Source organism: Ambystoma mexicanum, chromosome 2p, assembly GCF_040938575.1.
Source record: "Ambystoma mexicanum isolate Mex_15411 chromosome 2p, UKY_AmexF1_1, whole genome shotgun sequence".
Lineage (NCBI taxonomy): Eukaryota > Metazoa > Chordata > Amphibia > Caudata > Ambystomatidae > Ambystoma > Ambystoma mexicanum.
This window is the reverse complement of record NC_090923.1, coordinates 1,093,973,657-1,093,986,684: the sequence shown is the minus strand read 5'-3', so window position 1 is coordinate 1,093,986,684 and position 13,028 is coordinate 1,093,973,657. Positions and strand designations below refer to the sequence as shown.

General features: G+C 45.4%; 1 protein-coding gene across 3 annotated transcripts in view; it reads left to right on the top strand.

The window, feature by feature from the left end:
• Positions 1-8,868: 8,868 nt before the first annotated feature.
• MAJIN (membrane anchored junction protein) overlaps positions 8,869-13,028 on the top strand; it is a 1,009,257-nt gene continuing 1,005,097 nt past the window's right edge. For all 3 annotated transcript variants that reach the window (XM_069643075.1, XM_069643074.1, XM_069643076.1), the window contains exon 1: positions 8,869-8,941. In XM_069643075.1, coding sequence (XP_069499176.1) covers positions 8,914-8,941 — 28 coding nt within the window. In that variant the 5' untranslated portion in view covers positions 8,869-8,913. The remainder of the gene's footprint in view (positions 8,942-13,028) is intronic.

Genomic DNA, 13,028 nt, shown 5'->3' with positions numbered 1-13,028 from the left:
AAGGGTGTGGGATAGTTTTCAAGAAAAGAAAAAAGTGTTCACAAATAATATGTCACGATATGATAGCATGGGTCTTCCTTCCCCACGTTTTGAGCACGGGGTAAGGTGGGATCTTGGAGCACAGCACAGTCTTGAACTCTCCCAGCACGAGATGACAGTTCTGTTTTAGCTTATGAGGAGCCTCAATGGCAAAGTCTCTATTACTTTCAAAAAAGTCTGTTGCCTTCGAGGGTCAGTAAAATAACAAACAAACACAAATTTTCTTTTTAGGTACCAATCACTAATATACAGTCCCCTTTCAGTGGGTCTTGGGTGATGGGATCCCCCTTTTCCGGGTTTGGATCCTAAAACAGTGCCTATCGATTTCAAGGCTTTTCAGTGGTTGAGTCTCCTGTTTCCGAGGGCCTGATAGATTTACAAAAACGACTAACGAACACAAAATTCTGTTCTACATATTTCTCGGGTGATGGGTTCAGCCCTGGTTCCCCCTCTTCTGGGCACAGACCATTGGTTACTTTCAGCCTCCCTCGACCAGGTTCACTATGACTTATTTCTCAAGTGATGGCTTCACCTCTGGGTCCCCCTTTTCCGGGCGCAGACCCCTTTTTGCTTTCAGCCTTCCTCCACCGGGTTCACTATGGCTTTCTGTTGGTTCCCAAATCTTAATGTCTTTTCTAACAGTTCATAGTGGACATCCCTCTACCGAGTTCACATTTGTCAACACACTCTTTCTTGGGACTTTAGACTTTGCCCCCTCTTCGTCAGCATCCTTCTACTGGTTCACTCTTGCCAACTTCACATTCATGTAGTGCAGGTCCCCTTCTGCATCTGGTCTCCCCTTTACAATTTTACAGTTCTTTGAACTTCTTTCACTTTGCGACTTTGCGACTTTCATTCCCCAGAGCCCGGTTCTTATCGGTTTCCCCTTCGACTCACTGGCTGTGATGAACCACTTGGCTTTCCTCGCAACTGGAGTCAAGGTCGGTACCACGGTAGCAGGAGTCTCCCTCTCTCCGGCTTTTCAGCGTCGATACAGTCCGTGTACAGTTGACATCTGCTGCAGGACACTTGGCTATTGTCCCTGGTCTTGTGATTCCTTCTGCGGCGGTATCGCAGGTTTTTGTCGAGAAGGGCAAGGTCGTGTCTCTCCTCGTCTGCCTCTCGATGTTTGCCGCCTTTCTCCTCCTCTTGAACCGCCTGGTATGGATAGCTGTCTCCTTGTGCGGTCTGTCTTGCTCGTACTGTGCTCTCTTGCTCCACCTTTTGTCCCTGTGGGGAACGGAAAGGGCCGTCATGTGTGTGTGATTCTGATCAATTGCCTGACTTTGCCTGACCCTGGTATTGGGACAAGTCAGGTATACGACTCTGGTGTACGTCTATTGTCTTTCATGTTGTGCGAAAGTGTTTGTGTCGGTAAAGGGTGGGGGCAGTGTTTTTTAATGTCCTACGGAAGATCCCCGGGGTTTAGCCGGGGTGACAGCATCAGGTTTCTCACAGCAGGTAAACAGGCATAGGGTGCAAGCTTTAATCGGCCACTGAGTGACTACTGTATGCCTTTTACGTTGAAGGGAAAGTGTGAAAGGGTATTGTATCCGGGCAATCACAAAAAATGGCGGCTCTGCCAAAACTAGGGTGAGTTGGCAGTTAGTTGACAAGTTTTCCCGCTGAGCTTGATCATAACCCTGGTGGTTGGTTTCTTCTGAGAGTTTGACAGCTGGGAACTAGGTCTGCCTCCCCTCACAGTCTTCAGCTACAACCCAAACAGACTTGTTTTGGGACACTGAGAATGTTAGGATCCCACGCTGATTGTTTCAATGTGTCCCTCTTCAGTACATGAGTGAAGCAGCCGGATCGCCCATGCACAGCCCCCACTCACTCGCACAAATACTAGAGCAGCATCTTCTGATTCTGGAACACGTCTCTGAAGTACAGGCAAGTCCCAGTTTTGTCCAGAACCTTGCAACGTGCCACCTCAGCAAGCTCTATGCCATGAGGCAGATGGGTGGCTGTCAGCCCGGTCTGCCGCAGGGCGTCCCTCTGTATCCCTCTGTATCTGGTGGGTGATAGGGCACCGCTGTCACACCAGCTCAGGGAAGCCTTTCAAAAGCTACCCTCTGCTGGTGCAGCAGCAATGTCGTATTTAAATGAAAAGCTCGAAGCTGCTGTGTTGAAGCGGAGAGCACATCACTTAAATAGTGCGCTGCTGCCACACCAGCATGGGCAGTCTTTTAAAGGCTGTCCCATTCTGGTGTAGCAGCAGCGCCCTATTTAAATGAAAAAAGCCCAGTGTCAGCACGAGAGTGGGTGCTTTTCATTTAAATATGGTGCCTTAACCACACCAGTTTAAGGGGGCCCTTGAAAGACTCCCCATAGCTGGCATGGCATCCGCGCCCTTTGAAAAGCTACTCTGCCATGCTGGGAAGCAGCAGTGCCCAACTTAAGTGAAAAGTCCTTCCAGCTGGGAGGACCTTTTCACTTAAGTTGGACGCTGCTGCCGCCCAGCACAGTGGAGCCTTTTATTTTACATGAGGTGCATCGGCCACTGCCGCACCAGCACAAAGGAGCTTTTTAAAGGTCCCTCAATGCTAGTGTTTCAGAGGCTAGGGTGCCACATGTAAAATATGTTAATGGGGCATCCCGGCAACTGCCCCACTTCCTTAATACCCAGAGGGACAGACACATGTAAATTATCTGATTTTGTTATACATTAACAGCACAATGGTTTCATCAGAGTGCTGCTAGAAAGAACCACATTTTTTGTTGAAACAAGCCTCCCGCCTTTCTAAGAAGGGACGTTTGTTTTTATGAGGAGCAAATCTTAATATATTATTCAGTTTTTCAGTTTTTCAGGTTTGGGCTGCAGGGGCCACAGTTCTTCTGTTGTTTAGAATGTTAGGTATGTACAGACAAATCAGTGCAGGCATATTAACCCTTTGTGCAATCTAACTGGGAATGTGAAATTCTGACCCGTAGGATACAAGTATATCTCTGCAACAGACATTAACACCCTTGGCTATATTACAGGGAATCAAACTTACTTCTCTTATTTGATTCATTTTTTCTTTGACTTTTTATCTTAGTAGAATTATTTGAGTACTGATTAAATGTTGAATATTTAAATTTTGGCTCCACGAGGTGGTGGTTTAGTTCCCCTCTGCATGTTAGCCAAAATGAATGCCCTAAATGATGACTAGGAGATAAGGGTTGGCAAAGGCAGATATAGCGTCTGGCTTTTGTTTGGCTGAATTGTCTTTTGTCTTGGTTATCTGCAGTTAAAAGGTTTTATATTTGGCATCATTCATATTAGCAAAAGTATTTTAGGGTCAGACAGCAGGCAACCATTGCCAAACACAGTTGGCCATTGCTGACTTTCGCCAACATCCACACCAACCACGGTTGCCTATCCCCAAGCCAATCATTGCCAACCATGGCCCACCATCCCCAATCATAGCCAACCAATGCCAAGCATCTCCAATCATGGTTAAGTCTTTCTGATCATGGACGGCGATTGTGGACCATGGCCGACTATAGCCATCTGTTGGGCCAGTAAGGTTGTTACGTGGGTTGAGTCCCCACCAGAGATCTGCGGATCACCTCTAGACTGAGCCTTTTATCCTTTCAGGGTCTATCAAAGACTTTGAAATTATATGAGGTTAATGGTCAAGGGTTATTATTGAAGTGGCAAGAGTACATTTAGTTTATGGAGGGTGTTTTGTCAAAGATTATGTGAGAGACACAGGTAGAGAGAGATGAAGACAAACACTTAGCATTCCAGCACCCAATGTGGCACCCTGAAAATCATCATGGAAGGGATAAAAACATGTTATAAGTATAATCCCCACCCCTGGAACACCATCAATCACTGGGGCACACTAGAACGGCATTAATATGCATGACAATTAATCTGTTCTGACATACTGCCTGTGCCTGCTGGATGCATCTCCTTCTTAACAAATGTATGATTTACACAGCCTATAAGATAGCTAAACTGGTAATATTGATGTGGAGAGGATTAATAAGCTTGCTACAGTGATCTACATGTGAGCAGGAGTAGGTAACATTTTTATTTTACTTATTTCAAATATTTTCATGGTGAAACATATTCTAATGAGGCCTCACAGCATTGAAAACATTGACAGCTTCCACGGCCACAAGGTTGATGAAATAGGAACTGTTCCATTTTCTCAGAGTATCATCTGGTATCGCAGACTTTGCTAAACCAGGGGATTACTCCAGGAGCTGCACTAGAAGCAGCTAACAAGCTTTAACAAGCTTTTGGCAGTGGAGCTTCGAAGGGAAGGCTGTATCAATCCTACTCACTGACAAATAATCTGGCAGGGCTTCTGTATTGAGCTGCACAAAAGAGGAATACATCAGTACAGAACTTCACTCATGCACATTTTCTGAACTAAGGATGTGAGACCAAAGGACATGCAGGAGAGAAGGGGTGGCACTTTGCAGCAGCACAACATCCACTTATCTCCTCACTCAGGGTCTGCAAGTCCAGGCCATTGTAAAAGGGAGACAACATAATGCATACCTGCTGCACCTATGCACCAAAGCAGTATCCCACTTGTGTTCTGAATTGAGGGCTTCTTACCTGCAGATGTTGTAAGGGGTGAGAAGCACAACATGTATGCCTACTGTGTCCATGTTTCTGCACAGCATGCTGTAGTGCCATGTTCTGAGATGCCCGCATCGCTCCATCCCATGACATGAGGGCACACCGCTTGTGGTGGGGGGAGGAGTGTGGGGGTGTTGCAGGGTGCTGCACAGAAAGGCACAGAGCGGCAGGAAGAGAGGTTGCTCCCATGGGGCTCTCCTGTACATACACACCAGCCGGATGTCATAGCAGCATAGATGCTTTATGAGGAATAATACAGTATCTTGATAACAATAACAAGACTGTGCTTTATTTAAGGAAGTCAACTTTATGTGTAGAAATGCTCATTTCTACACAAATCTCACAGGCACATTACATCCATGTTCCTCTTCTTTGTCCCAGTACCTACGTTTACTCTTTGACAGAAACCCTTTAGGTGTCACCATTTGAGGAAGGCCACACAGCTTGTAGGTGCTGTTTGGCATACAGCTTGCAGACTTAATTGGTGCTGTAAACACGCTACTGGTGTAATAAAAAATGCCTAAGCCAGGTCTGCATTCAGCCACTTGATTTATAAGCACTCTGTGTTTATTTAATTGAAGTCCTGTTAAGCACAAGCATTGGCAAAGCCCACAGTTTTGGCTTGTGTATAATATTAGGAACTTGCCGGGCACTGCTTAGATGCCCAGGTACTCGCACCATTTTACACCTGCAACTATCAATGGGCAGTTAATACCAATACCACTGTGTCTGGCAAGTGCCTTTCCCATGCCTACATAAAAGCCCAAACTGTTGGCATTGCTAATGCTTGTTGTATCGGTGTGCTCCGTCTTGTCGATGTTCCTGTTGCTGTCTGTCACAGATACACCTTGTACCCACTGACTTTCCTTATGTATTGCTCTTTGTGGTTGTTTCAATTTGTCCCTCTTTGATGGTAAAATTGTATTTGAAAGGTTGCATATCTTGATTTATGTAAGGAATCTGTGGCGGTATATAACGAGGATGTATCACTTGGTTGAAATTATTGTTCATGCTCTTTCTTGAATATAACATTTTGACAAAAATAGTCTACAATCTAATGGTGGAAGTCTTATGTGGTGTGTGAAAGCCCCTCAATCAGGAGGATGGGTGAAATGCACAAGGGTGGTTAATAAACTCATTGATGTGGAGAATAAAACTAAAGCCATCATCCTCTTATTGCTCAACATATTTCTACACTTATGTATATAGTGTAAAGTTAATTATGAAAGGGTAGTTTCTTATGTAATGTGCTTTGCTTCCAAGGCATTGCTATAAATATTGTTTAAGCACATGAAATGCAAAGGGAAACCTTAATAATATCTGTAACGCTCACCTGATTCCCGCAGAGGCGCCGGTCTTGACTGGGTGAATGCCGTATCTTCAAAGGTGATGTGTAACACACGGTTGGCTCTTTGGGCTGGACCTCTGTGCACTGTATGTCTGACTCGAAGAGTAAGATGTCTGCAGATAGAAAATATGGGATTAATGAACTGGGGTTATTGGGTGCCTCTCTCCTCTTCCCTTTCTCTTCTCCTGTAGAACCCCAAAGGTTAACACCCTCACCTTAGGTAAGTGAACGCCGAGCTCTCCATCTGCCTCGGGGCAGGGTGCCGTAACCAGTTTCTTCACTGGATAAGGGTGCCGGCCTCTTGACCTCAGAGGACTGCTGTCCGTCGTTAACTGCACGAACGGTAAGTTCTGGGCACTTCAAATGTCTTAAAAGTCTTTTGTAATGATATCTCTTGTTTTGCAGGGTTCCGGCGATGGCGGATGGCGGGCTGATGGGAGTTGAGGATCGAACCCGCGTGAGGAATAGAAGCGCCTGGAAGCACGTAAGTAAGCGCTTGTAGCCTGCTTCACGATGCGCACTAACTGTCCCTTTTATCTTGCAGGTACAAGTTCGGAGCTTTAGAGAAGCTGAAGGGTGCTGGAATACCCACTGGATTCGGCGTGGGAAGGAGTAATGGCACGTGAGTAATAAAGTTGCCCAATGTCTTTAAATGCACCTTCTTTTGTCTTTCAGATGCGGGATGCAGCGCCGAAGGCCTCCGGAGCGTGCGAAGAGCTGGTAAGCTTTTGTCTTTCAGATGCCGGAATGCAGTGCGAAGACCTCCGGAGCATGCGAAGAGTAGGTAAGCCTTTGTCTTTCAGATGCCGGAATGCAGCGCGAGGCGTTGGTGACAGCCGATGGACCAGGTAAGAGATGCGCTGCCACTGAAGACCGTAGTGCTAACCTGTTCTTTCTTTGTCTTTACAGGTGCTGCTGAAGACTGGATTCCAGGATGGTAAACCTTTGTTCCCTTAGGCCCAGGATCAGAAGCAGAAGACACGATGAGCGTTCTGCTGCAGAGAATGCAGAATAACGCAAAGCAAGATTCATCCATCGGGTGTGGTTTAAATAGCCTCCTGTAGTGCTTAGGTGTCTCCTTCCACAGCCACGCCTAGGTAAGAAAAGAGTTCCTGCTTTCCAGAAGAGTTCCAGTGTTCTGAACCTAGGGAGTGGCTCCTGCCCCACCCAACAGGAAAAGTAGTCCCAAACAGAAGAGGATCAGGGGTTCAACTGGCAGGTAAGTAAGCAGCATGGTCTGCTGCAGGTAAGTCCACCCAAGCATTATGAGCCCGGCGCTTCCAGCGCTGGGACTGGGCATCTTTATGAGCCTGGTGCCACTGGCGCCAGGACAGGGTCCAAAAGGTCCCAATTGGGACTGGCTGGCAGTCGGAACCGGGGTTATGGGTCTGCTTCCAAGGGAGTCGGGCAAGTCCTGATCTTTTGGAAGCAGAGATCATGACAATATCTATACAAACTAAACCTGTGAAGATGTGCTCAGTTGCTTAAATTGTCCACATCCCGGTTTCACCAAACAAAGTGTGTGATCCTGGGCAGATCATGTTATCACACTGTGTCTTATCTGAAGCTCTGTGATTAACTTCAAAGCTTATGTGTTAATATATCATGTTATTTAAAAAACGCCTGATTATAGAGTTGCTCCATATATAATAGTGAAATGTAGGTATTTTGCACCACAAAATGATTTTCCACTTGGCTTACTTATGGCAACTTATTCTAAAGTCACTTCCATGGTGCCTCCAAGTATCTAAGACTGTTCATGGTCCTTGCAATGTCCTTTTCTGTGAAGTAATTTATGTTGGTGAAATCAATATGCAAATTAGGTTTGTATGTACTTTGCCCCAGAACATCTGGACAGAGCTCTAATAGAGGATTTCCCTGCATTTGTAATGATTCTGCAGTTTTCTTTTTTTCTTGTGTTAAAATGTCGTATGCCACTAGTAATGTTACCCCAAAAGTAGATTGGGGCAGGGGTGGGTGGTTTGTGGAAGCGAATGAGACCATATGGAATTGTGCGCACTGCATTTGGGAGGAAAGTAGCAGGACTTTTATCGTGGAACACCCCCACCCCTACTCTTGCAATACTGATTACTTCCCTGACTGGACAATATGATATTCTTCACCGCTAGGAGAGAATCTATAGGGAGCCATAGCTCTCAACTCACACGCTTTTGGGTGTTACCCGCCTTGTAAACAGCGGACTCACCCGCCAAGCCGCCTGCATGCCCATTCCATAGCTCTCAACTCACCCGCTTTTGGCGGGTGTCACCCGCCTTGGAAAAGGGCTGATTCACCCGCCAAGCCATCTGCACGCCCATTCATTCCAATAATCAAAATCGGGTGATTTCACCCACCTTTGCAAGACAAATGGTTGAGAGCTATGGCATTTGTTTCAATGGGCCTCTCACCCACATAAAATAAAATCGGGTGTTTTCACCCGCCTTTGCATCACAAATGGTTGAGAGCTATGGGGAGCCCTAGGAAACATTTTATAGCTGTAACTTGTCATTACCACGGTCCAGACAGAGCAGCTCGACATTTCATGAACTGTAAGGAGTGGCTTACTCAGTCAAAGCCTTGTATTTTAATGACAAGTTAAAGTGAATGAAATGCCGAGATTCGTTCCCTTGTGGGTATACATTAAACACTGCTTATTATTCTGAGAGAAAGCTTTACATCAAAGGCTTCCTCAGAGGCAGCCTCACATTTTAATGCAAAGCTTTCTCTCAGAATAGAGTGTTTATTACAACAACAGAGCTAGCTCGCTCGGTACTCTGCTGCTTTTGTCTGTGACCACTCGGAAGAAGAGGGGGCGGTGCTCAGGATCAAGGAGGTGGTGCTAAGGCTTAATGCAGCCAATCAGCGATGAGCCGAGCACAGGCGAAGACCTGGGGATTCGGGATTGGTATGGGATACCAAAAATTACATAACACCGGCTCTGATGAACAAACACGAAGACACCAGAGCAGGTGAGGCCTGTAACGCAGCGCTACTTGCCGCGTGAACCTGCGCCCCCTACTGGACTATAGCTCAGAGCCAGGGCTCTCCCGTAGAGCCTTTAAGGTCTGTCTGCTTCTTGCTGATCGATTTTATCCATCAGTGGAGGGTGGTGGCTTCCCTTTAGCAGATAATATAAAGCCCGCTCTCGCCATGGATGAGAATGGGGAGAGAGGCCTCAGGACTGCTGAAGTGAGACCCCAATGTTGTAGGTGAGATTTGGCGGCTGACTGAGATTATTTTGAGATTTACAACACTAATGTAAGGACCTTAGGAGAGATAAAGGTTTACTGGAAATAGAAAGCGACTGTATCTGGCTATTAAGGTGAACTTTAGACCTGGGAGAGCCTGGGATTATAGGGCACAAGTTCGGACTGGGCCATAAATTGGTCTCAGGCACCAATGGAAAAGTGGCACACAGTTGCAAATGGCTATTCATTCCTTTTGTGACACTGTTTGAATAGTGACCAAGGGGGAGTTTAAAATAAAATGTGATGTAAATCGTACATTTTAAAGAATATTTACTCAGCAGCACTGGTCAAAACTACTAACCGCATGGTGAAGGTCATGAAACTGGCCCACATTGGCCAAAAACTGGCCCACTTTGACCCAACGAACTGCCCCACACTAGCATTTTTTGTTTTTGGTTCGGGAACGGGCCTATTGCCCTATAGGCTAGTCCAAGCATGGTAGGGCTGGGCCAGGGGTCTGGGCTGGGTCTTAGGGCCCAACACAAGCCAAGCCAGGAAAATGTCATGCAAAATGGGTGAGGGGCCGGTGTCAGCTGATGGGAGCAGGAAAAAGGGATACAAGTGATTGGGGAGGCAGGAGAAGGGCCTAAGAGTGTCTGGCAGCAACAAAAGGGGCAAGCAAAGGAGCTGACTGGGAGGTGACAATAGGGGTTAAAGGGGGCAAGAAAAGGGGATGGGGTATGAAAAGGGGTCAAATGGACCTGGGGCCAAGAAAGGGGGCTAAACTGGTTAGGGAGTTGAAAAAGGGGCTAAAATAGCCTGGGGCAATAACGGGGGCTAACGCAGGCTGAGGGATGGCTTTCAGGGGCACAGAGGCAAGAAAATAGGCTATATCAGATGGAGGGGCAAAACATGGGGGTAAAGCAGATTGGGGCAACAAAAAAGGGGCTAAAGCAGACGGGCAAGAAAAGGTGCTAAAGGGGGCTGTGGCAACAAAAGAGGCTGCAGGGGCAAAAAAGAGGTTGGAGGGCAACAAAAGGGACTAAAAGCAAGTAAAGTGTGTAGTGGTACTACTTGTGGTTAGGGTGTCGCTGGTGTTTAGTGAATGGCGGCCTGGGGAAGGGGGGTTGCCAGCATGCAGGGCGAGGAATTGTGCATTGTGGCACAGGGAAAAGGAAAGAGGCTGGCAGCACTCAGGGAACTGGATAAGGAGTCAAACGCGGGACGAGCCGACAAAAGTATAACTACAAAACCCTTGAAATTACATTTAGTTAGGAATACTTTTTTCCAATGTGACATGGGGAGCAAGATAGGAAGATCCATCACTAACAAAACTCAACAGAAGTTCAACGCTATAAAGAACTATGTGAGACATAGGGGAGGAAACTCTGTAGAAGGTTTACTGAGAATGTACAATACCAGCATTATTCCTGGAGTCTTATAATATTATTATTAATCTTTTTTGCTCTATAACTCAATGAACTTTACACAAATAAAAGATCATAAAATAACATCAATATGCACTTAATCTCCAAATACATACCAACATATTATCTAAAGGCATTTCCAATAAATACAAACTCATAAAAATCCTTATTCCTGACTACAGGTACATTCATATACATTCAAACCTACAAACATTATCAAGGCATACACAGTCAAGTCTGCATACATGGCTTGGCCTAGGCCTTAATATGCCCTATCATCTTTGCACAGTGATTGAACAGTTTAAATAGCCCCTGACCCCACTCAGACCCAATCGAAAAGTTCTGTTATAGGTATATAGGTATATTTTGGGCGTAACTACTATCCCACGGTTATATCCTTGTGACTCAACAGTTCTTTGACATGTAACCATACACGATACAGGACCACCTGGGAGGAAATTGATTTCGTATTTAGGCAATAGTCTCAAAAGGTGTTTGTCTTAAATGCCTCATATTTGCAGACCAATCCACCCAAGTTACACACATATATATAGATCCCAGTTTTACACACACTGTGAGGTCATGTTTCGCTATTTGGGAACTTGCAGGTATGACAGTAACGATCCTCTGCGCCTAGGCGCAACTGAGGGCCACGTATAGCAATTAAAGGCAATTCATTTATACTTAGTAACAGTAAGAAAAGTCTTATTTCCGGCTTAGGGCACACCAATAAATAATGTTGCGTCTTTCTATATCAATGTATCAATGTAACATTGGTTACAGCTTCATAGCACTTTAAATTCGCTAGGTGTTGAATTTTTTCTCAAAAGGCAATATCATCGTACAATATCGATCCCTGGCATTGAAATTTGGTTGCCACTCAATCTTTGTAAAGAGATCCTCATTCAGAGCTGCATAGTTTCTACCCCTAAACACAGCCTTTCCTTCACAGTTATCACCAAGACTTGTCAATCTGCATACAGGGTTGGTTCGAGATTTTATGTGTAGTAAACCTCTGGCTCTAAGTGCCATTCCCCGTAGGGTAGTCAAACCTAATTCCAGATGTACAAATTCAACACGGCACAAAGGGCGCAAACCCAGCAAACTACGCCAGAATGAATTCTCAATCTTATCTAGCCAGGTTAAGTCCTATATTGCTAAAGCATCTAGCCCATATAGTAAAAGCACTGCTTGTAGAGCATAATGATACCGACAAATGAAAAGCTAGCTTGTTCTCTTGCCACTTTCTTTATTTGATGAGTACGCTGTTTGACCCTTCTGATCTTATTCTCAACCACATTACCGTAACCTAATACACCTAATTCGACTCCCAAATACTGATAAGTTGATGCATAATTAATTACACCCAAATTGGTAACCAATTTCACTCAGTTTGTTTTTTGTTTGTTATCAGCATTGTGTATGTTTTGTTTTTTGTCAAGATTAATAGGCAAATCGTGCTCTGCAGAGAATCCTGAAAGTTCGTTCATCATGTTTTTCATGCACACAATAATCTGGTCAAACATTACCAGGTCGTCAGCATATAGCATTGCGACAAAGGGAGAACTGCCGATCTTCGGCAGACATGTGGATTTACCCTGCAGATATTGTGGCAAGTCTGCAATGTACAGATTAAACAGGGGAGCCAAGACACAACCTAGCTTGACTCCCCAGTTGACCTCCACCAAGGGCATAACTATGCCCTCATTATCCAGGCGAACATGGGCCCAGTTGTTGTAATGCAGCTCCATAAGTATTTGCAACAACCAGGTTGGGCATCCAAACTTCCTTAATTTAGCCGATAGGATGTTTCTGTTCACTTGGTCAAGCACTGATTTAAAATCAACAAATGTGGCATATAGTGATGGGCCATCTTTACTGCAAGCACGTTGTATGGGGTAGTCAAGTGCTCTGATGCTATGAGCTGTGGCTGAACCAGGCCAAAAACCTGCCTGGAACAGATGGAGAATGTTGTTGGCCTCCACCCATTTCTGTAGCTCCTTTAATACCAAAGTGGCAAAAAGTTTACCGGTGACGTCCAACATGGACAGCAGTCTGTGGTTGATAGCATTCATCCAATCTCCTTTTTTGTATATGGCCATAAAAACAGACTGCTGCCTTGAGGACAGCACCTTTCGCTCCCTGCAGACCCGAGCAAACAATATCAGCAAAACATGTGCCCAGTTGTCAGGGTCACTCTTAAGGACCGTTTTCGCAAGGCCATTAGAGGTGGGTGATCTTGAGCTCTTCGATTGAACTATTACATCCTTAATGACCTCCCGTTTCAAGACCAACAGCCTAATTGATCCTCTACCAATATATTCAGTCTGGGATGTCGGGTCGAAAAATATGTTCTTATGTATGTACATCCACCATTGTCTGCATATTTGCCTAAGCTTCTGTTCTTGTCAGCTCTATGGTCTACTTAGATTCCTTTTCTT